A 23,210-nucleotide genomic window follows, 5' to 3' on the forward strand; every position below is an offset into this window, starting at 1 on the left:
CATAAGTCATGTGTTCCAGTCCCCTAATCATTTTTGTTGCCCTCCGCTGGACTCCTTCCAATTTTTCCACACCCTTCTTGTAGTGTGGGGCCCAAAACTGGACACAGTACTCCAGGTGAGGCCTCACCAAAGTCGAATAGAGGGGAACAATCACGTCCCTCAATCTGCTGGCAATGCCCCTACATATACATCCCAAAATGCCATTGGCCTTCTTGGCAACAAGGGCACACTGTTGACTCATATCCAGCTTCTTGTCCACTGTAACCCCTAGGTCCTTTTCTGCAGAACTGCTGCCGAGCCATTCGGTCCCTAGTCTGTAGCGGTGCATGGGATTCTTCCGTCCTAAGTGCAGGACTCTGCACTTGTCCTTGTTGAACCTCATCAGATTTCTTTTGGCCCAATCCTCTAATTTGTCTAGGGCCCTCTGTATCCTATCCCTACCCTCCAGCGTATCTACCCTCCTCCCAGTTTAGTGTCATCTGCAAACTTGCTGAGGGTGCAATCCACACCATCCTCCAGATCATTTATGAAGATATTGAACAAAACCGGCCCGAGGACCAACCCTTGGGGCACTCCACTTGATACCGGCTGCCAACTAGACATGGTCACAGCTGAGGCCATAATTCTGGCCGATGAATCTGCCGCATCCAACACTGAATGAAGAGACGTCTTGGCCACAGAACAGTCTTCAGCCACAAAAGCTATAAACTTCTTCTCTAGAGGCTTCTGGCAACTTGTCTGCAAATTTAGACATGGCCGTTGGATTAACAAAGTCATATTTGGATAGCAACACCTATTGGTTTGTGATACGCATTTGCAGGGAAGAGGAGGTATAAATCTTTCTCCCCATCAAATCTATCTTCTTTGACTTCATTTCCTTGAGAGCAGATTTATACCTACCCTGCCAAGCCTTGTCATTCGCTGCAGTCACAATAAGAGAATTAGAGACTGCGTGAGAATAGAAACCCTCAAAACTTTGCTGAGGGACAAAATAGTGCTTCTCTGAACGCTCTGTTGTGGACAGCACTGAAGCCAGAATGTTACAGAGGGCCTTTGCAGGCTCCAGGAGAGTGTCATTAATAGGGAGGGCTACTCTCCTCAGAGCAGATGGTCAGAGAATGTCGAGCAACTTCTGTGTATTCTCTTGTAAAAATTCTGCCTGGATGCCTAAGGAAGTAACCATATGCCACAAAAGGTCCTGGTATGCCTTGAAATCCTCGGGCACCAAAGGAGAAGAGGAACCTGGTACCATCAAATCATCAGGAGAAGACAAGCTGTCAAGTGCACCAGGAACAAATCCTGTTCCTGAACCACTGGGCCCAGATGAGACAAGTCTGGAGGCCCCTTGGGAGGAGGCTCAACCGTTGTTTGAGCTTGTGGTGGGTCACCAACGTTAGCCACCAAGCGGACCGGTGATCTTGCTCTGGAGCAGGATGGAGAATGTGATCTCTGGGACCAGGAGGCCACAGTGTGTTCAGATAAAGCCCTGGTGGCCAGTTAGCACTGGGCCAGGAGCCCCTGTCCCGACTATGCAGAGAGCGTTGATCTTGGTACCGATACTGCTACGAGAACAGTCTCTGGCACCAATCAGGCAATGAAGACTGGGAGGAGGACACCAACAGAGATCCCAAAGAGTCCCTGGTGGCTGTGACAGCAGTGGAGCCAGTCCCGATGGCCACACAGACTTGTCTGTAGCCCAACTGGGAAGCGGTTCCTATGCCGATGAGGAATGAGGAATCAGCATAGCCTATACCAAATATGTAGCACCCACCCCCAGTGCTGGGGAAGACATTGGTACTGAGGTCAGCGGAGGAACTAAAGTAGAAGGCAGGATCTGCCAACAAAACAATGTCGGCGCTGAGGGGTGCACTAATGCTCCTTGGGGCCGGGCCTGGCACTGACCTCAACTCCATAGTCTGCAGTGCAGAAGGACCAGACTGCTGTGTCTACAGACACTGTCTCTCTACAACATGACCAGACGGCGTCAACAATGAGGTGGAGGCCATGGCCCTGGCAAAGTGCTGGATGAGTGGAGAGTCTGGAACCGATAGGGAGAGTGAATCTGCTGCTGCCTGGTATGCCACCGGCATATGGTCTGTGCCAGGGTTAATGTCATCAGTACCAGACTTAGCAGATGCTCCACCCCCGGAACCGGCGTCAATGTTATTGACTCTTGGTGGTCTCAGCATGATACCGGAGAGTGATCTGATAGATCTTCCACGTGCTGGAAGTGGTACAGAGTCAATCTGTACTTTTTTTAGAGAAGGAGGAAGAGTCTTCACAAACCCTGGGATGGTCCCAATTAGTTTTATGGGACTTCTTCCTCAGCGCCCCTGAAGAGGGCGAACGGCTCCTCCTTGGGGGAAACACCAGCACTGGAACATGGAGTGGCCTTGTTCACTGAGTCCAAAGGTCACCGCCATCAGATGCGGGCCTCAGTACTGAAACAGGCCTCACGGCCTGCTTGAGAAGGTGCTGCTTCAGAGGTAAGTCTCTAGCCATCGGAGCTCTTTTGATAATCAGCTTACAAACAGAGCATCTCTCTTGAGCGTGTCTCTTGCCTCATCACAAGCCCCTTGTGTGGGGATCGCTGTTAGGATTCGTCGTCCCCCCCTCCACGATGGACAGGGCTTGAACCCTGGTGAGGGCATTCCACAGGACAATAAGTATCTAACTAACTCTAACGTAAGTAATACGATCTAGCTAACTATCTAACAACTATATACACAGAGAAAAAACATTCAGACAAATGTGATAATCACACAGAGCTCTGATGCCAGCCACGGGCACTGAGAAGGAACTGAGGGGGGTCAGGGCAGAACCACCTCATATAGCCAGACTCAGGGCTACAACCACAAGGTGTGAGCACCGCCCCTACGGGTACTGCTAGGCAAAATTCTCCAGCTCTGGTGCACTGGGTGCGAATACATGGCTGCATCTACTTGAGGAAGAACCGAACTTCCATCCATTGGTTCTCACCAGGCCTAAGTCTGCTGAGCTGAAGAACTGGGGTTTCTGCCTGTGAAGGTACTTAGACAGACCTAGGTGCCTCTTTGTCTTCATGTGGAGATGCTAATGGATGGAGCTCAGGACAGTGTGCCCCCGCTGTGACACAGGTGTGTTACTGACAATGCAAAGACAGCGCCACATAGAACCGTGTTTAAAGGGTTCCTCACCCAGTCACAGGGACATTTCAGAGAGTTTAAAGCCCAAAGGGGGGTCTGAGTCAGAACTCCTGAGTTCTATTCCTGGCTCTGGGACATCTTGGTGCCTCCGTTTTCCCTCCCACCCTTTGGCTGTTTAGACTGTGAGTTGTCTGGATCAGGGATTGTCTTTCATGGTGTATCTGTGCAGTACCCAGCATAGCAGGGCCCTGATCTCTCTTTAGCACCTGGCACAATAAGGGCCCGATCTCAGCTGGGGCCTTTGAGTGCTAGCATGCTTTTCATACCCTCTGTTAATATGATCTGCATTACAGTAGTGCTTAGAGGCCTCGACCAAGATCAGGGTTCCATTGTGCCAGGTGCTGTTCAGACACAGGGACAGTCCCTGCCCTGAGGAGCTCACTATCTAAATAGACAAAGGAAGGATCATTATCCTCATTCTACAGATGGGGAAGCTGAGGCCCAGAGGGGGGACGTGACTTGCCCAAGGTCACCCAGGAGACAGTGGCAGAGCCAGGAACAGAACCCTGGTGTCCTGAGCCACAGCCCTGCTCCTTAACTGCAGGACTGTGCCTCTCCTATTTGACAGAGCAGGATTTTGCTAGGCCCATTCCAATGAGCCATTTGAAGGCTTGTCACAACCCCGGACACAACTCCTGCCAATTCCCTTGCTGTGCCTCCCCTGCTCCGGGTCACTTGGCATGCACGGCATGTCTCCGAGCCCTCCACAGAGGCTGGGGGAGTTGTACCAAGCCTGCATGTCACATCACTGATTGCTGTGCGAGTTCCCGGAGCAGGGACAGGCTGACGAGTCTCTCTTGCCTCTTGTGCCATTTCCCTAACACATGCCACCAGATTTTGTTTGCCAGGAGCCTGGGATCACAGGGAAATGGGGGTGGGGGAAATGTTCCAGCTGCTGATCAGGCAGGCCGCAGCCCCTTCCCCCGTGCCCTGGCTCCCCCGCAGACACACGGTGCTTTGCCCATCGGTGCTGAGTGTGCACTCAGCACAGTCCCTTCACCCGGGGGAGTCCAGGCTCCAGAGAGCTGGGACAGGGCTAAAGCAAACCTGACAAAGCTGCTGCAGGGATCAGTCCTGCCTTAGTCTCTTGGGGAGTGTGAAGCAGGGAAGAGGGTCTGAAGAGGGGGATTCTCCGTTTCCTGGTCTCTCAGGGTCTGATTCTGTAGCTCGGCTCCCTTTCATGGTATCTTAATAACAGTCTGTGTTGTAGGAGCATATGTCAAAACAGACAGGCGGGTACTTGACATAGAGCGACATGGAACAATGGTGGCAGAGCACACACAGGCCAAGCAAACCTTCCACCCACCAGCAGAGCATTAACCGGATGGCACAGATAGGCTCCAGTCGGGTCTCCCGCAGCTGGGCTCCAGAGACCGATTCCAGCAGGCACACACACACACTTGGTAAAACACGGACTGCAGTGCAGAGCTACTGATGGGTTAGCAGAACCAACAGGCACAGATGGGCAGTGATGTGCTTGAGGCCAGAGAGACTGCTGGGACAGAACCCAGGAGTCCTGATGCCCAGCCCCCCTGCTCTGACCCTCTGACCCTCCCCCCTTTCCTGAATGCTCCATGCAGGGAGTCAATTACCTCCATCCCCCCACCCCCTGGAGGATTCAGCTGGGAAGCTGGAGTGGCTGATGTTACAAGTGTGTAACTGAGTGCAGGAGCAGACCCAACGGTGGCCCTGCTGGGGTTCATGTCACGGGGCATGTACCTAAGTCTCCCTCCCTGACAGAACCATGTCTGTCTCCTTGCCTGGGGGGCCTTGCTTGGCTGCTGCCTACTATCTAACAGTGCTTGGCTGTGCCAGTTCCCAGCCTGGGCACTGCTGCTGCCAGCCCTACCAGCTCGGATTCTGCCTGCACACCCTCCCCAGCTCTGATTCCTGTTGCCAAGGGGAGGATTAACACCCTAATCAGGCCTAATTCAATGAAACACACTTGCTTAGGTCTGAAAGGCCTTGACACATAGCGGGCCACCACAGGGATTCACGCACCCCTACCTATGCCCAATTCCTCGGGCATCATGGGCTGCAGGAAAGAATGCAGAGCTGGGAGTCAGGACACCTGGCTCTGGAAGGGGAGTGGGGTCCAGTGGGTCACAGCAGGCAGGACTGGGAGTCAAGACTCCTGGGTTCCATTCCTGGCTCTGGGAGGGGAGTGAGGACTCGGAGAGTGGAGTGGAGAGTATGATTATAAAATTTGTGGATGACCCAAAGCTGGGAGGGGGATTAGAATTCAAAACAACATTGACAAATTGGAGAATTGATCTGAAATCAACAGAATGAAATTCAATGAAGACAAGTGCAAAGCACTGCACAGACGAAGGAAAAATGAAATGCCCAGCTACAAAATGAGGAAGAACTGGATGGTGGTCATACTGCAGCAAAGGATCTGGGGGTGACAGTGGATTACAAACAGAATATAAGTCAACAGTGTGATGCTGTTGCCAAAAAAAGTGAATATCATTCTGGGGTGTATTAACAGCAGTGTTGTATGTAAGATACGGGGGCGGAGGGGGGTAGAGTGGTAACTGTCTTGCTCTATTTGGCACTGGGGAGGCCTCAGCTGGAGAACTGTGTCCGGTTCTGGGCACCACACTTTAGGAAAGATGCGGGCAAACTGGAGAGAGTCCAGAGCAGAGCAATGAAAATGCTAAGAGGTTTAGAAATCCTGACTTAGGAGGAAAGGTAAAAAACACTGGGCTTGTTTAGTCATGAGAAAAGACTGAGGGGACCTGCTAACAGTCCTCCAATATGTTAAGGGCTGCTCCAAAGAGGACAGGGATCAATTGTTCTCCATGGCCCATGAAAGCGAGACAAGCTGTAATGGGCTTGATCTGCAGCAAGGGAGATTTAGGATAGGCAGTAGGAAGAGCTTTCTAACTCTAAGGGTAGTTAAGCTAGAGCAAGCTTCCAAGAGAGGTTGCGGAATCCCCATCTTTGGAAGTTTTTAGGAACTGGTTGGATAAACACCTGTGAGGGATGGTCAAGGTTTACTTGGTCCTGCCTCAGTCTAGGGGGCTTGACTTGATGACCTCTCGAGCTTCCTTCCTGTCTACATCTCTATGATGCCTAGTGGTTAGAGCAGAATGGGCTTGGAGTCATGACGCAGGGATTCTGTTCCTAGCTCTGGAAGAGGAGTGGTGTCTAGCGCTTAGAGCAGGAGTGGGCAAACTACGGCCTGTGGGCTGCATCCGGGCCGCAAGCCGTTTTAAGCTGGCCTGTGAGCTGCACAACGCAGCTCGGCCCTGCTCCAGCTGGGGCGCTGGGTCGGGGGCTGGACCACGCGGCTTGGCCCTGCTCCGGCCAGGGTACAGGGTCGGGAGCCGCACCACACGGCTCCCAGAAGCTGCGGCATGGCCTCGCTCTGGCTCCTACACCCTCCAATGGGAGCTGCATGGGCAGTGCCTGCAGATGGGGCAGTATGCAGAGCTGCCTGGCTGCGCCTCAGTGTAGGAGCCAGATAAGGGACATGTGACTGCTTCCGGGAGCCGCTTGAGGTAAGCGCTGCTCAGAGCCTGCACTCCTGAGCCTCTTCCCATGCCCCAACCCCCTGCCCCAGCCCTGATCCCCCTCCTGCTCTCCAAACCCCTCGATCCCAGCCCGGAGCACCCTCCTGCACCCCAAACCTCTCATCCCCACCTTCATCCCAGAACCCACACCCTCAGCCAGAACCTGCACCCCTTCCCGCACCCCTGCCCCAGCCCTGATCGCCCTCCCACTCTCCAAACCCTTGGTCCTAGCTTAGAGTACCCTTCTACACCCCAAACTCCTCATCCCCAGAGCCCGCACCCCCTCCCACACCCCAACCCCAATTTTGTGAGAATTCATGGCCCGCCATACAATGTCTATTCTCGATGTGGCCCTCGGGCCAAAAAGTTTGCCCACCTCTGGCTTAGAGCACAGGTGGGGCTGGAAGTCAGCATGCCAGGGAGTCTGTGCCATGCACAGGATGCCAGGGAGTCTGTGGGTGGAGTGCACATGACTGTATGTCTGTGGCTTTCTCTGTGTACGTGTGGCTATCTGCGTATGTGCTCCCATTCACTGCGACTCACATCCTTTCGAGTCCGGTGAGTGCGTGGTAGGTCTGAGCAGAGCCCACACCAGGCTCTGATTCCCCCACACTGCCTGCCATGAATCCTGGGATCAGGCCCCGCAGAGACTGAATCCCCCTTTGCCCACACCCAGGAAGGGCTGTGGGGAGGGGTGGGAAACTGGTGCTGGAGCTGCTGTCCTCATTGCATTCAACCCATGATCTGGGCACCGTCCCGCCAGCACTAAATTCACACCCAACAGCAAGGGGCTGCCTTGAGTAAGGGTGCCCATCGTGGTGGCTGTGAATAACAGTGATCTAGACCCCCCAAGACTGGCATCCCCCAGGGCTGTGAGCTAGATGCCCCATCTAGCATCCCCTCTAATTCTGTGTTCTAGACCCTCCCAGGGTGGCATACTGTCCCACATTATGATCTAGACTCCCCAGATTGGTACCCCCTTCAGTACTGTGATCTGGACCACCCGAGACTGGCACCCCTCCAACATCATGATCTAGACTGCCAGACTGGTACCTCCTCCAGCACTGTGATCTAGACTCTCAGACTGGCCCCCTTCCCGTGCTGTGATCTGGATTCCCAGACTGCCTCTCAGCACAGTGACCTGGATTCCCAGACTGCCCTCTGGATTCCCAGACTGTCCCCCCTCCATACAGTTATCTAGCGCCCTCAGTGCGGTGATCTAGGCCGTGCCCCCTAGCCTGGCAGCTGTTCACTGTTCAGTTGTGGGAATCGCTAATGTGCTAAAACATTAATAAGAAACAAAAGGCCCCGATGGAAGCCCTGGGCAGCTGCTGATACTTCTGGCAGGATACACATTCTTGGGAAGGGTGACCCCGATGCCTCCCTAGGGCAGCTGGCATAAGCTCCATGCCTTGAGGGTGTGGGGAGAGCTGCTCCAAGTGTCAGCAGATGCCCTGGGACATTGGCTCCTCCAGGGGACTGGGCCCTGACTGGTGTTCGGGTTATGACAAACCACATTGTCAGCCCCCACACCCCTTGGCTCGCTATGCTGCAATAGCTGCTCAGACATATAATGCCTTACAGATGTGCGCCCGGCTGCGCTGGACAGTGGGAAGCTGGGCTGGGGTGCCAGGGGTCCTGCTGAGATTGTGGGGGGAGGGACATGGGCTGGTGTATGTGTAGGAGATGTGAGGAGTGACACTGGCCATGTGGGAGTCTGAGATCATGGAGAGAGGCATGGGGACCTGTGGGGATGTGAGTGGGAGGCCGAGATCACGGGGGGCTTGCACTAATGGGCGTGGGTGGGGAGATACTGAGATTAGAGGGGCCTTGGGCTGGTGGGGGTGGGGACACTATGGCGCAGGGATGGCATGGAGGCCCCCAACCACACCCCACGCAGCACAACTCCAGACCCTTTGACCCTGGGTCTCCTCGCAGAGGCATGCTGGGATGGCACAGAGCAGGCCAAAGGCCAGTCAGGACAGCACTGGATGGCTTCTAGGAAACGCAATGAGATAAGACTTCACCCCACAACCAGAGTAAGGGTCAGGACAACCCCCCACCCCAGCTGAGTTTTCTATAACCCTCTCAGTGCTAGGACCTTGAGGGTGCATGCTGGTGCTGATCTGCCATGCCAGGGTTATGGGTGGCAGTGCCAAGGCGTGTTATCCCCCATTCTACAGAGAGAGAAAATGAGGCACAGAGTGGGGCCAGGAGTCAGTGGAGGCGGGATTCCTGGGATGGAGGGGTGGGGCAGTGCCGGTCCTGGGAAGGACACTTCATACCAGCTTCCCCTTCCCCGAAGCCCATTCCACCCATCCCACTGTGGATCCCATGCCCCCCTGTGTGGGCCCAGGGACTATCTCCAGGCACTGGGAGAGGGAGCTGTGTGGGAGGCTCAAAAGGCGATCTGGGGAAAGGGGCATTTCTATTGGCTCTTGGGGAACAACCCCTAACAGTGAGAGCACGCTAGCCTGAGCAACAGTCTCTTCCAAGGGTGGAGGAGTGAACTGCTAAGACCAGAGTCCTGGGGACCTGGTGAGCCTTCCTCCTGGGGGCGGGAATTGCCTGGAGGCAATGATTCTGCTCTGGTGGGGGACACTGTGTAGTGCATGGGATGACCCTGCCCTCGGACAGGGGATTGAACTCTGAAGGCCCCGAGCCCTCTCCCAGGCAGGCTGTCACGCAGTGCCCCACCAACCCCTTGCCCCCACTACCTGTAGGCCACGTAGTGGGCGGCCACGCTGGCCAACATGAGGAGGAGGCAGTAGCCAAAGAGCTTCCGGTTCCAGTGTTGCCTCTGCTTGGCTTGGGTGCCTGAGAAGGCCTCGGCGCGGTGAGTGCGGAACTGCTCCCAGTAGCGCATGTTCTCGTCGGGCCCTTGGCTGCTGGGAGACAAAGGGGCACTGATGCGGGCAGTGTTGGGGGCAAGGGTCTGACCATAGGGGACTGCTGGCCCTGGACAGGACTCCTGGGGTGTCTCCCAAGGATCGAGCCTCAGGATCAGGGCAGGGGGCCGGGAGTCAGGACTCTTGGCTTCTATCTGCCCATTGGACCAGTCACCTACGAAATTCCCAAAGTATCATGGCCACACGTCCCTTGCGGTGCTGATAGGGCTGTCTTGCTCTGGCGGCCTGTGAGACTCAGCACAGCCGTCCTGCCCCTCCATGCAGGGTCCACGAGCACAGTGCTCTGGGCTGCCCCAGAGAATGGCCCTGCCCCAGCACACACAGCCCCTCTGGAACGGTCTCTTCCCAGGGCTGGGAGATGCAGAGAGGGACGTCCCAGCCTGGGGACCCCTGCGCCAGCTGGGAGCGCTCGCCTCACAGTGTGTCTGCTGGGGTCACACTCACTCACTCCCCTGACACCTCCCCCCAGCAATGCCTACGTGATGGCATGTGTGCTGTGGGGATGGCCCTACCCTGGCAAGCTGCCAGCCCTTCTGGGGGGCCTGGGGCCGCTGCAGGGGACTCAGCAGCCAATGCAGCCAACCCAGCCTTGCAGTCCACAGACCCCATTTCCCCATCTGGGGTGGGGCAGATACATGGCTAGATGGACCCATTAGTCTGATCCAGGGTGGCAGGCAGGATACCGGTCTAGATGGGTCCCTTGGTCAGATCCGGGGGTTATGGGGGTGACTGGGCTGGATGAGCCCCCTGGTCTGAACCGGGGGTGGGGATTAGCGGGCTGGATGGACCCCCTGGTCTGATCTGGGGGGTGGGGGTTACCAGGCTGGATGGGCCCCCTTGTATGATCTGGGGGATGGGGGTTACCAGGCTGGATGGGCCCCCTTGTCTGATCTGTGGGGTGGGGGTTATGGAGCTGGATGGGCCCCTTGGTCTAAGCCAGCACTGGGAGGACAGTGAGCTATCATATCTCAAACAAGTCTTGCGGGGGGGCTGGTCTCCATTGTGTTATGGAGACAGCGGCCCAGATGGAGCAAGCTACGGAGCCAGATCGTTAGACTGAGTGGCGAGCTGTTATGGGGCGAGGGGGCGGCCAGGGCAGGATGGGCCAAGTGGCCTTTTCCTGTTTAGCAGCTTCCTGACAGCCTGATGCTCAACAGCTTGTCAGTGGCAGCTGCTCACGTTTCAGCTGCAGCTCCCAGCACCTCTGCGCTGGCCTGAGGTCCCTGTGCTGGCCCTTCTCAGCTCAAACCTGCACAGGATTAGCAGGGGCTCAACACAGGCTCGGCTTTGGAGCCAGCCTGGGTCTCCTCACTGGCTCAGAACCAGTGTGGGATCAGGGGGTGCAGACATGGGGAGGGGCAGCTGGGTAGTGAGGACTGAAGGTTGAGAAGAGTCAGTCAATCACGTTGACAGGTGGGGGAATACCAGGCTCTGATCTCTTACCCCAGCATCACCTCTGTGCCCTGTGCCGTGGCCCTGGTGCCCTTACCTGGTACTAGGCCTGGGTCCCAGGTCTGTGAAGTCAAAGGGGCTGTGCTTGGGACTGCTGCCCGTGGTGGGCCTGGCTGCGTGCCAAGCCCGCTGGCTGTCATAGAGCCTCCTGCTGCCCTCCTTGCTCAGCACCCGGTAAGCCTCATTCAGCTGGACGAACTGGCTGTGCAGGTCGGGGTTTTTGGGGTCGCTGTCAGGGTGCAGCTGGGGAACACAGAGACAGAGGGGAGGGTGAGGGCCTGGGCAACAGCATCGGACTGAGGATCTACCAGCCCAAGGGAGCCAGCAGAGGGGCTTACACAGCAAGCCAGTGCAGGGCCAGCCAGGGTGTGAATCTACAGCACGCCCACTAGCTGTCCACTAACTGGCCATATACACGAGCCCTAGTACACCAGGGCAGCCAAAACGGCAAAGCAGTGCTAGTGTAGGCCTAACTGCCCCCTATGCACACTCATGCACCCCCACACCACGCACTCCTCCCCTACCACATGCAAGCACCCCACACATGCACATGCATCCCCAACATGCACACTCATACATTTGCCCCGTTTCCGCACAACACACATCTCGTCCCGTCCCCCACAACCAATCCTAGGGCCCAGGCCGGCAGGCTCAGGAGAACACAGAGCTACAGAACCTGCCCCCAACACTGCATGCCTACCCCACTCTCGTCAGAGCTGGCCCATCGCTCACGTTTATGGGGTGCAAATCCCCCTGGAATGTAAATAGGCTCCTGGTTAAGACCCGGCCGCTCGCTCTTAGACCTGCACTGCCCCCGCTTGACGCAAGTGCCCTGGGGGCCATGCTGCCATGAGGTCACACAAAGGGCCTGGCTAGAGGCTTGTATACCTGCCAGCTTGTGTGTTGGTCCCGGGTGACTGGAGAGGGAGAGCCCATTTCACCCCACCCCTCCAGGAGCAAACTGCAGGGGGCACTTGTTTGGTGACAGGAGTTTCATTGGGTCTTTCTCAGGCCACATTTCAAACGTCACTGGCCCAGACAGGAGAGACAGTGTGTGTGACAGCCTGGCCTTGTGCCCAGGGCACTGAAGTGGGTGTCAGGACTCCTGGGGAGTCGTTAGACGAGGGGGTCCCTTCCAGAGCTAGGCATAGAACCCCAGTGCCCTGCCTCTCATGCCTACCTTTCTCCACAGGTACTTTACTAGGCCAGGGAGGGGAAACACAATCGTTAACAGAAGAATGTGTGCATGCTTGTGCAGAAGGGTGGGTATGTGCCATGTGGGTATGTGCACGTATAAACACGAGCGACCAGGATTCTGTGCCAGGCTGGCTGAGATAGCAGGGCCTGGACTAGAGTGCCCTAGAGGCTAGTCTGATTCCTGCATCTCACAGGACATCCCTGAACTATTAGGAACAGGGGAAACGTTTGGGATAGGGGAGCCTACACAGGAAGGATGGGCTCCACCTAAACCAAAGTGGATCCAGACGGCTGGCACTTAACATTAAAAAGGTTGCAGAGCAGTTTTTAAACTAAGAGATGGAGGAAAGCCAATTGCTGCAGAGGCGCACGTGGATCGGACAGAGACTTCTCTTAGAGGAGAGTCTATTGATAGAGATTCTCTAGATTTTAGTCAGGAGGAGAGGATGGAAGAGAATAAAGTATGGGACAGACTGGACAAGAAACATTCACATAAAGAATCTGACACATCAGAAAAGGGCAGACAAATAAACAGTGACAAGTTTTTAAAGTGCTTGTACACAAATGCTAGAAGTCTAAATAATAAGATGGGTGAACTAGAGTGCCTCGTGTTAAAGGAGGATATAATAGACATCACAGAAACCTGGTGGAGTGAGGACAATCAATGGGACACAATCATTCTGGGGTACAAAATATATCGGAAGGACAGAACATGTCGTGCGGAGGGGATGTTGGGACTATATGTGAAAGAAAATGTAGAATCAAATGAAATACAATTCTTAAATGAATCCACATGTTCCATAGAATCTCTATGGATAGTAATTCCATGCTCTAATAAGAATATAACAGTAGGGATCTATTATCAACCACCTGACCAGGACAGTGATAGTGACAATGAAATGCTAAGGGAGATTAGAGAGGCTATCAAAATAAAGAACTCAATAATAGTGGGGGATTTCAATTATCCCCAAATTGACGGGGTACATGTCACCTCAGGACGAAATGCAGAGACAAAATTTCTCGATACTTTAAATGACTGCTTCTTGGAGCAGCTGGTACAGGAACCCACAAAGGGAGAGGCGACTCTCGATCTAGTCCTGAGTGGAGCGCAGGATCTAGTCCAAGAGGTAACTATAACAGGACCGCTTGAAAATAGTGACCATAATATAACAACATTTAACATTCCTGTGGTGGGAAGAACACCTCAACAGCCCAACACTGTGGCATTTAATTTCAGAAAGGGAAACTATGCAAAAAGGAGGAGATTCGTTAAACAGAAATTAAAAGGTACAGTGACTAGAGTGAAATCCCTGCAAGCTGCATGGACACTTTTCAAAGACACTATAATAGAGGCTCAACTTAAATGTATACCCCAAATTAAAAAACACAGTAAAAGAACTAAAAAAGAGCCACCGTGGCTTAACAACCATGTAAAAGAAGCAGTGAGAGATAAAAAGGCATCTTTTAAAAAGTGGAAGTCAAATCCTAATGAGGTAATTAGGAAGGAGCATAAACACTGCCAAATTAAATGTAAAAATGTAATAAGAAAAGCCAAAAAGGAGTTTGAAGAACAGCTAGCCAAAAACTCAAAAGGTAATAACAACATGTTTTTTAAGTACATCAGAAGCAGGAAGGCTGCTAAACAACCAGTGGGGCCCCTGGACGATCGAGATACAAAAGGAGCACTTAAAGACGATAAAGTCATCGCAGAGAAACTAAATGAATTCTTTGCTTCAGTCTTCACGGCTGAGGATGTTAGGGAGATTCCCAAACCTGAGCCATCTTTTGTAGGTGTCAAATCTGAGGAATTGTCACAGATTGAAGTGTTACTAGAGGCGGTTTTGGAATTAATTGAGAAACTGAACAGTAACAAGTCACCGGGACCAGATGGCATTCACCCAAGAGTTCTGAAAGAACTCAAATGTGAAATTGCAGAACTATTAACTATGGTTTTAACCTGTCCTTTAAATCCGCTACTGTACCCAATGACTGGAAGATAGCTAATGTAACGCCAATATTTAAGAAGGGCTCTAGAGGTGATCCTGGCAATTACAGGCTGGTAAGTTTTAATGTCAGTACCGAGCAAATTAGTTGAAACAATAGTAAAGAATAAAATTGTCAGACACATAGAAGAACATAAATTGTTGCACAAAAGTCAACATGGTTTCTGTAAAGGGAGATCATGTCTTACTAATCTATTAGAGTTCTTTGAGGGGGTCAACGAACATGTGGACATAGTGTACTTAGGATCCAGTGGACATAGTGGGGATCCAGTGGACATAGTGTACTTAGATTTCCAGAAAGCCTTTGACAAGGTCCCCCACCAAAGGCTCTTCCATAAATTAAGTTATCATGGAATAAGAGGGAAGATCCTTTCATGGATTGAGAACTGGTTAAAAGACAGGGAACCAAGGGCAGGAATAAATGGTAAATTTTCAGAATGGAGAGGGATAACTAGTGGTTATCTGTTATCTATCTATAACTGTTCCCCAGCGGTCAGACCTAGGACCAATCCTATTCAACTTATTCATAAATGATCTGGAGAAAGGGGTAAACAGTGAGGTGGCAAAGTTTGCAGACGATACTAAACTGCTCAAGATAGTTAAGACCAAAGCAGACTGAGAAGAACTTCAAAAAGATCTCACAAAACTAAGTGATTAGGCAACAAAATGGCAAATGAAATTTAATGTGGATAAATGTAAAGTAATGCACATTGGAAAAAATAACCCCAACTATACATACAATACGATGGGGGCTAGTTTAGCTACAACTAATCAGGAAAAAGATCTTGGCGTCATCGTGGACAGTTCTCTGAAGACGTCCACACAGTGTGCAGTGACAGTCAAAAAAGCAAACGGGATGTTAGGAATCATTAAAAAAGGGAGAGAGAATAAGACAGAGAATATCTTATTGCCCTTATATAAATCCATGGTACGCCCACATCTTGAATACTGCATACAGATGTGGTCCCCTCATCTCAAAAAAGATATACTGGCATTAGAACAGGTTCAGAAAAGGGCAAATAAATGATTAGGGGTTTGGAACAGGTCCCATATGAGGAGAGATTAACGAGGCTAGGACTTTTCAGCTTGGAAAAGAGGAGACTAAGGGGGGATATGATAGAGATATATAAAATCATGAGTGGTGTGGAGAAAGTGAACAAGGAAAAGTTATTTACTTGTTCCCATAATATAAGAAGTAGGGGCCACCAAATGAAATTAATGGGCAGCAGGTTTAAAACAAATAAAAGGAAGTTCTTCTTCACTCAGTGCACAGTGTCAACCTGTGGAACTCCTTGCCTGAGGAGGTTGTGAAGGCTAGGACTATAGCAGGGTTTAAAAGAGAACTGGATAAATTCATGGAGGTTAGCCAGGATGGGTAAGGAATGGTGTCCCTAGCCTCTGTTTGTCAGAGGGTGGAGATGGATGGCAGGAGAGAGATCACTTGATCATTACCTGCTAGGTTCACTCCCTCTGGGGCAGCTGGCATTGGCCACTGTCGGAAGACAGGATACTGGGCAGTACGGACCTTTGGTCTGACCCAGTATGGCCGTTCTTATGTTCTTAATCCCTGGTTAAATTAGAGCAGATCTAACACAGCCTGTGATAGAGAATCCACCACAGCCCCAGGGAAGTTGTTCCATTGGTTAATTACCTCACTGGTACAAACTGGCACCTGAGTTCTAGTCTGAATTGCTCTAGCTTCAGCTGAGTCCAAGCATCTCTGGCCAAGGTCCTTCCTCTGGGCTCACTGCCTGGGGATGGAGATGCTCTCACTCCTGACTCATAGGCCCCAGTGCTCTCGGTTCGGGCTGCAATTGCCTTTAACTGGACGGAAGAAAGGGCGCTGGATACTTTCAAAGTTAACAGCCAACGATTTCCGTCCCCAGCAGATGATGACTCCTTTGTTCCTGCAGACTCCTCCATCCCCAGGTATGCAGGGACCTGCTCCCAGCCAGCTGGGCGTGTCGGCTCTACTCATCAGAGCAGCTGACTTCATGCTTGGGACGAAGAGGAGAAGGGGTGGAGGATCCAGGCGGCTACCCACTGGCCAGGAGTCTGCTCTGGGAGCTGTGATTTGGTCCTGCTCTGTACAAGCAGCCAGGCCAGGCTGGACCCAGGAGCGTGCCAATGGCCTATGGCCACCTCTTTGGGTTAACCCTTTGCTTGCCTGCATGCAAAGATCTCAGAGCACAGGGAATCCAGTCTTCCAAACCTTCCTCAGTTGAGACACATGGACGGGGGAAGAGGCTCATCCAAGATCACATTGTAAGTTGGTGGTGGAGCAAGGACTGAACCCAGGTATGGAGAGGCCCAGCCACCCCTGCTAATGCCTACTCCCCTCATGCTAAAATCCAAGCCCTGTGAAGTTAGGGGTCAAAACACTCCTTTTCTTTTATTAGATTTATGTTTATCCATTTAATAGTTTAATAGACTAGAAAAGCCCAAAGCAAACATGTTGACCTTCTTGAAACTAAACACTTTGATGTTGCCCAATCAACATTTTTGTTTGGAAATTTTGGCTTTTCGTTACAATTTGGAACTGATTTTTTTCCAAAATTTTGGAATTTCCCACCGAATGGAATTGTGTTTTCCAACCAACTCTTGATTTAAGCTTCTTTGCCTTGGCTGGAAATCTACCAGTGTCTCCCCACAACGCTAGTCCCTTTGCCCCAATTCTCAAAGGCCAGGGGACACCTTGGCCTCAGACACTGTGCAAGCAGCCCTAGACACATGGAGGAGTTTACAGGTGCTTTCAAGGAGACCCTGGCCCCTACCTGGCATTCCTGAGGACAGGCTGGGACCGACTGGTGACTCCGCAAACATCAGAATCCATGCCTGCCAGCCCCTGTTGTGTTCTAAACCTAGAGCCCTCCCAGCTTAGCATAAGTAGGAGCTCCGGGACTTAGTCAGTCTCTCTCTAGGGATGGCTGCAAAAGGTATCAGAGTACCTAGGCAGCAGGGTGGAGTGGTTGGGGCACTGGACTGGGAATCAGGAGACCCGACTGCTATTCCCAGCTCCGTTACTGAATTTGGGAAGGTTGCTTCCCCTCCTACTCTTTGTCTATTCAGGCTGGCAGCCCTTCAGGGCATGGACTGTATCTTGCTATGAGCTGGTGAAGCACCTGGCATGACAAGGGTCCTCGATTTTGATTGGGTATCTGTGCAGTGCCCAGAAAGACAGGGAGCCCCAATCTTGGTCTGGGACCCGTGCAGCACCCACCACGACAGAGGCCCCAACCTTGGTCTGGGGTCTGTACAGTGCCCCGCATGAAAGGGGGGCTGATCTGGAACTGAGATCTGGCACAATAAGGAATTCCAATCTTGGTCATGGGTCTGCACAACGACAGGCCCTGGGCAGCACTCAGTGCAGTGGGACTACTGGACCTCAAGAACTTCCCTGCTCTCCAGTCCTTGATCCCCCATGCTGCTTTCTCTCCATGACTCTGCTATGACCCAGCTGTCTCTTGCAGGCTGGTGAGAGCGGTGAGGTTATCATAGAAATATAGAGCTGGCAGATACTTCAGGAGGCCATTTAGTGCATCCCCCTGGGCTGAGGCAGGACCATGTGTATCTAGAACAGAGGTGGGCACACTACGGCCCGCAGGCCACATCTGGCCCGCGGCAGTATGTCTAGCTGCGGCTGCCAGACATGGTGCTCTGAGCGGCACGGTAAGGGGGCCGAGGCCGGGGGGTTGGATAAGGGGTGGGGGGTCTCGGGGGCAGTCAGGGGACAGGGAGCAGTTGGATGAGGCCATGGTTCTGCGGGGGAGTGGGGGTGGTCAGGGGACGGGGGGGGTTGGATAGGCGTGGGATCCTGGGGGGCCTGTCAGGGGGCGGAGGTGTGGATAGGGGTCAGGGGACAGTGAACAGGGCGGGATTGGATAGGTGTGGGGTCCCGGGGGGCCTGTCAGGGGTGTGTGAATAGGGGTAGGGGGACTGGGAGCAGGGGGGTTGGATGGGGGGCGGTCCCAGGGGGGGTGGTTAAGGGTGGGGAGTCCCAGGGGGGCAGTCAGGGGACAAGTAGCAGGGGGTTTGGATGGGTCAGGAGTTCTGAGGAGGGCAGTCAGGGGAAGTGGGAGGGGGTGGATACGGGCTGGGGGCTAGGCTGTTTGGGGAGGCACAGCCTTCCCTACCCGGCTCTCCATACAGTTTTGCAACCCCAGTGTGGCCCTCGGGCCCAAAAGTTTGCCCACCCCTGATCTAGACCATCCCTGCCTGGTGTTTGTCTAACCTGTTCTTAAAAACCTCCAGGGAAGGGGATTCCACAACCTCCCTACGTAAAATGTTCCAGAGTTTAACTAGCATTAGAGTTAGAAAATTTTCCCTAATGTCAAACCTAAATCTCCCTTGTTGCAAACTAAGATGATTCTTTCTTGTCCTGCCCTTGGTGGACATGGAGAATAACTGATCCCCATCCTCTTTATAACAACCTTGTACACATCTGAAGACTGTTATCATGTACTTCCTCAGTCTTCTCTTTTTCAGACTAGACATGCCCAATTCTTTTAACCTTTACTCACAGGTCAGGTTTTCTAAACCTCTGATCACTTTTGCTGCTCTCCTCTGGACTCTCTTCAATTTGTCCACACCTTTCTTAAACTGTGGTACCCAGAACTGTGGTACCCAATACTCCAGCTGAGGCCTCACTTGTGCTGAGTGGAGTGGAACAATTACCTCCCATGTCTTATATACACCACTCCTGTTAACACACCTCTTCCACAAACACAGACCACTCTGAGACCTTTTTGCTTGTAAACTGTGTAGCTGATTAGTGTTTTAATCCCTCCATCAATGCACAGCAGTGTCTCCACAAATTTACACATTGTATCTCAACTTTCTGACCCCTTCTCCAAAAGGGTGTGTGTGTGTGAGGTGTGTCTACTCAGAAGGAGAAGTTACTCGCCTTGTGCAGTAACTGGAGTTCTTTGAGATGTGTGCCCCCTTGTGCCTTTAATCTGAGATTTTTGGTAATAATGCCTGTTTGGCCCGTACATGTGCCCTGTGCTTCCTCATGCCCACTCAGAGGCTATTTAGGGCTGTGTGGACGATCTGCCCTCAATTCCTTCTCTACCACAAAGTCTCCAAAGGACACTCCAAAGTGGAGGGCAGACAGTGGAGCACCCATGGGGACACACATCTCAAAGAACTCCAGTTACTGCACATGGTGAGTAACCTCTCCTTCTTCCAATCGTGTCTCTATGGATGCTCCAGTTCAGGTGAGGTCAGCAGCAGCACCCCCAGCTGAAGATAGTCTTCGGAGTTGAAACCAAGACCGAAGACAACACAGCATTTCCAATGGCAGCATCTAAAAACTGGACCACTGCATAATGCTTGGAGAGGGTATGTATGGAAGAGCAAAATGGCAGCATTACAAATGATCCAGAATAGGGACATTCTTGAGTAATGTCATAGAAGCTGATAGGGATCTTGTGGAATGGGCCAACATCCTAGAAGGAGGCTGCATATCTGAAGATTTATAGCACAATAGGATACAGTCAGAGATCCACCTGGAGAGTCTCTGGATGGAAATGGCCAAACCTAAGGTAAGTGGCCAAAATAAGGATGGAACTGGTTATGTACCAATTCCAGAACTTCACCACTTGGGCACAAAGGCAAAGGGACCTGAGTCCTCCCTGGTGGTTGAGACAGAACATGCAAACTATGTTGTCTGTGAGAATTTTTATGGACTTCTTCCTGGTTAGAGGCAGGAAGTGGATACAGACAGTCCTGACTGCCCTCATTTTGAGGAGGCTGATGTGTAGTCATGTCTCTTAGGCAGATCAATGTTCTACCTACCAGGTGACCCTTCTTAATAATAGCCTGAATCTGCTCATGCTGGTCAGCCAGCAGATGCTCAATAAAGGTGGTAAATTTGGCATAATTTGAGTTATTGTATTTAGCCATGAGAGCTTGATAGTTTGGGATCCTAAACTGAAGAGTGGAGGATGAGTAGGTCTTTTTGCTGAATAGATCAAGGCATTTTTGGTCCTTATCATACGGTGTGGGTTTTGCATGATGTTGTCTGCCATGTTTGTTCACTGCCTCCACAACCAGGGATGGGTTGGATGGGTGAATAGAATCTTTAGCCAGTGTGTAATATTTCTTATAGGCCCATTTACACGTTGGCAGAATTGTCGCAGGGCTCTGCCAGATGGATTTTGCAGGATCCAACAGGGCCTCATTAATGGGCAAGGCAACCTAAGTAGTTGTGATTCCCTGACCATTTCCAAAGGAATCTGGAGGGAATCGGCAGTGTGCTTCATTAACTCTTGGAAGTGTCAGACGTCATCAGCCACAGTCAGTGGGGGAGGCATAACCACTTCATCTAGGAAAGATGAAGAAATATCTATTTGGGGAGTAACCTCTGTATCTGACCAGGCCTCCTGCTCATCAAAGGATTCTTTCGTCTGAGGTAACAGCGGAACAGTTGGAGTAGGGGAGTGTCTCCCCCTATATTCCCGACGAGAAAGACTAGGGGCATGGGAAAATTGCTGACGATATACAGCCCAAGGATCCCAGTCTGGCCACTGGGGAGGTCCAAAAGACTTTGGGGGTGGCATTCACTGGTGCTCAAACCAGATTGGGAGAACATGGTCCTCATTATGAGTCTCAGTTTTAGCTCCTGATTTTTAATGACCCTGCCCTTAAAAGTGGCGCACATGGGAACACTTTTGCGGGATATGATGCTCTCCCAAGCAGCGGATACAGTGGGAATACCTGTCACTGACCAGGAGGGCCTCCTGGCAAGAGAAGCACTACTTGAAGCCCAGAGAGCCTGGCATAACTCAGGGCAACAGTATGTAGCAGGGGAAAGTCTCCCTCCCCAAAGGGCAAGAGGATCAAGAGAAAGTCTCTCTAAATCCTTCAATAAAGGGTAACAAGGCTAAGCGACTGCTCCATCTCAGGCCAAGATGGTTGAGAAGGAACTGAGGGTCACCCACACAGCCTTATACAGCCTCCGAGCAGGGCGTGAAGGAACATAGGACGCATACCGGGCCGAGCTACCATAAATCTCCAACTAAAGGACAAGGGAGTAAGTGCCCCTGAAGCAGAGCACCCACAAGGAGACTATTCAAAGAAGAAGACTTTCATTGTCAGGCTCCCCTAGCCTTCTGTTTCTCTCCTTCTCTTTCCCCGAGCACTCCTTCCAGTGCCCTTTTCTACAGTGTCCTGGGGAATGGGTAAATCGGCATATTTACTCAGCAGCCCCAATCTGGCCTGGTAGTCAGGTATACCTCTGTCCAATTAGGCCTTCTCCAGGAGAACCTAATTAGTACTAACAGTGACCAGAGTGCAGGCTTAAGTGCCAGCCCTCAGCACTCTGTCACAACACCCCAGAACGATATTTGCCTTTTTCCACAACAGCATCAAATTGTTGACTCAAATTCAATTTGTGATCTGCTCTAGCCCCCAGATCCTTTGCCACATTACTGCAGCCTGGCCGGTTATTCCCCATTTTGTATTTGGGCATTGATTTTTCCTTCCTAAGGGAGAGCTTTGAACGTGTCTTTACTGCATTAATTTAATCTCTCCACCCTTTCCCAGCAGATCCATACTAAAAATGACTCTGTACTCTCTATACCTCTCGGGAGAGGTCTTCCAAAGCTGTTGCTCTGTTGACTCAAGAAAGCGGTATTAACTTTTCCCTCCCAGCTGTCTTCCATTCCCAGCCCCCGCCCAAGTCAGCTGCCTAAGCTTTTACAGAGCACTGTGATGCTGATCCAGCTGTGGGGCGGGAGGATGGGATGGACAGGGCTAGCCAAAGCCCCACTGGAGGCTTTATCACCTGGCACAGACCAGCAATCATCTTTGTTCCAGAACGACCCACCTCAGGCCTGGCCAGACCTCACTGATATCACTCCTCTTGGCTATGGAGCAATCCAGAACAGTGAGGCTGTGTCCCAGGCATCCCAACATGCTCCCCCTTCCAGCTCTTTAGCCAAGCCAGCTGTCGAGATGCTCAGGAATTTTTCTGTGGAAAACACCAGCTCGCCAAAACCAAACCGTTTGACAGGAATGCATCAGTTTTGAGGAAGCTTTAGTTGGGAAGATTTTCCAGGCTCAGGATGGGATTTCTCGTCTTAGAGAGAGAGAGATGTGCCAGCAGGGCCCATTTCCCTGGGCAGGATCACCCCTGCATGCCTTTCCCCTGCCACACCCCAGGATAGCACTCAGCTGGGATGTGGGAGACAGAGGTTCAATCCCTGCTTCAAATCAGATATAGCAAGGACTTGAACCTGGATCTCCCATGTCTCAGCCGAAAGCCTATGCCGGGGTGAATCATTCTCAAACCAGAGAAGGATCTTGGTTTAGTTCCATATTGGAATGGAAACAAATGTCAAAACAATGACATTTTTTATGATGGAGAATCCTCGTTTTCCAGACAGACCCAGTCAATTTCCTTTTGAACTGCTGTCCTCAGGGAGACTCATTGCTCAGTGTGGAGGGGGGTTCTGATGCCACTCCCCACCTGGCTCGTCGCTCTGACAGCACCCAGGGGTGAGATGCTCACGCCATCTCCCTATTTAAAAGGGTGGGAGCTTCGATTCTGCAGCCCAGACATCACTGATGTCCCCCCATCTGATAGCACAGGGAAGAGCAGCTCTGAGTCCCTCATGGAAAAACCCTTGTGAGTGAAGCCAAGAGGGTCCTATAGAACCTGATGGGATACAACAAAGAAGCAGACCTTTTCTATAGGGGGTCGGGAACCACCCACTGGGGCTGAATAGGAAGAGAGAGAACCCCTGTAGATAGAAGCTCTCATCCCCACTTCAGTTCTATAGGGCTCTCTCCAAAGGTAAATCCCTCCATGCGGGGCTAAATTGGAATATTTATCACAGAGGCATGGGAGGTAAAAGACAGACACCCCAGCAGCAGCAGGGCCCATCCCCCTAGGCAGAATCATCCCCTACACGCCATTCCCCTGCCCAGGACAGAAAGAGACAC

The 23,210-nt window shown here is 52.1% G+C and overlaps 1 protein-coding gene across 2 annotated transcripts in view; it reads right to left on the minus strand.

The window, feature by feature from the left end:
• Nucleotides 1–23,210, minus strand: part of DNAJC4 (DnaJ heat shock protein family (Hsp40) member C4) — a 76,704-nt gene that overhangs the window by 10,111 nt on the left and 43,383 nt on the right. For both annotated transcript variants that reach the window (XM_074957881.1, XM_074957882.1), the window contains exons 5-6: nt 11,102–11,307; nt 9,421–9,591 (exon numbers count right to left, since the gene is read on the minus strand). In XM_074957881.1, the coding sequence (XP_074813982.1) occupies nt 9,421–9,591; nt 11,102–11,307 (377 nt within the window). The remainder of the gene's footprint in view (nt 1–9,420; nt 9,592–11,101; nt 11,308–23,210) is intronic.

Source organism: Natator depressus, chromosome 7 (genome assembly GCF_965152275.1).
Source record: "Natator depressus isolate rNatDep1 chromosome 7, rNatDep2.hap1, whole genome shotgun sequence".
Lineage (NCBI taxonomy): Eukaryota > Metazoa > Chordata > Testudines > Cheloniidae > Natator > Natator depressus.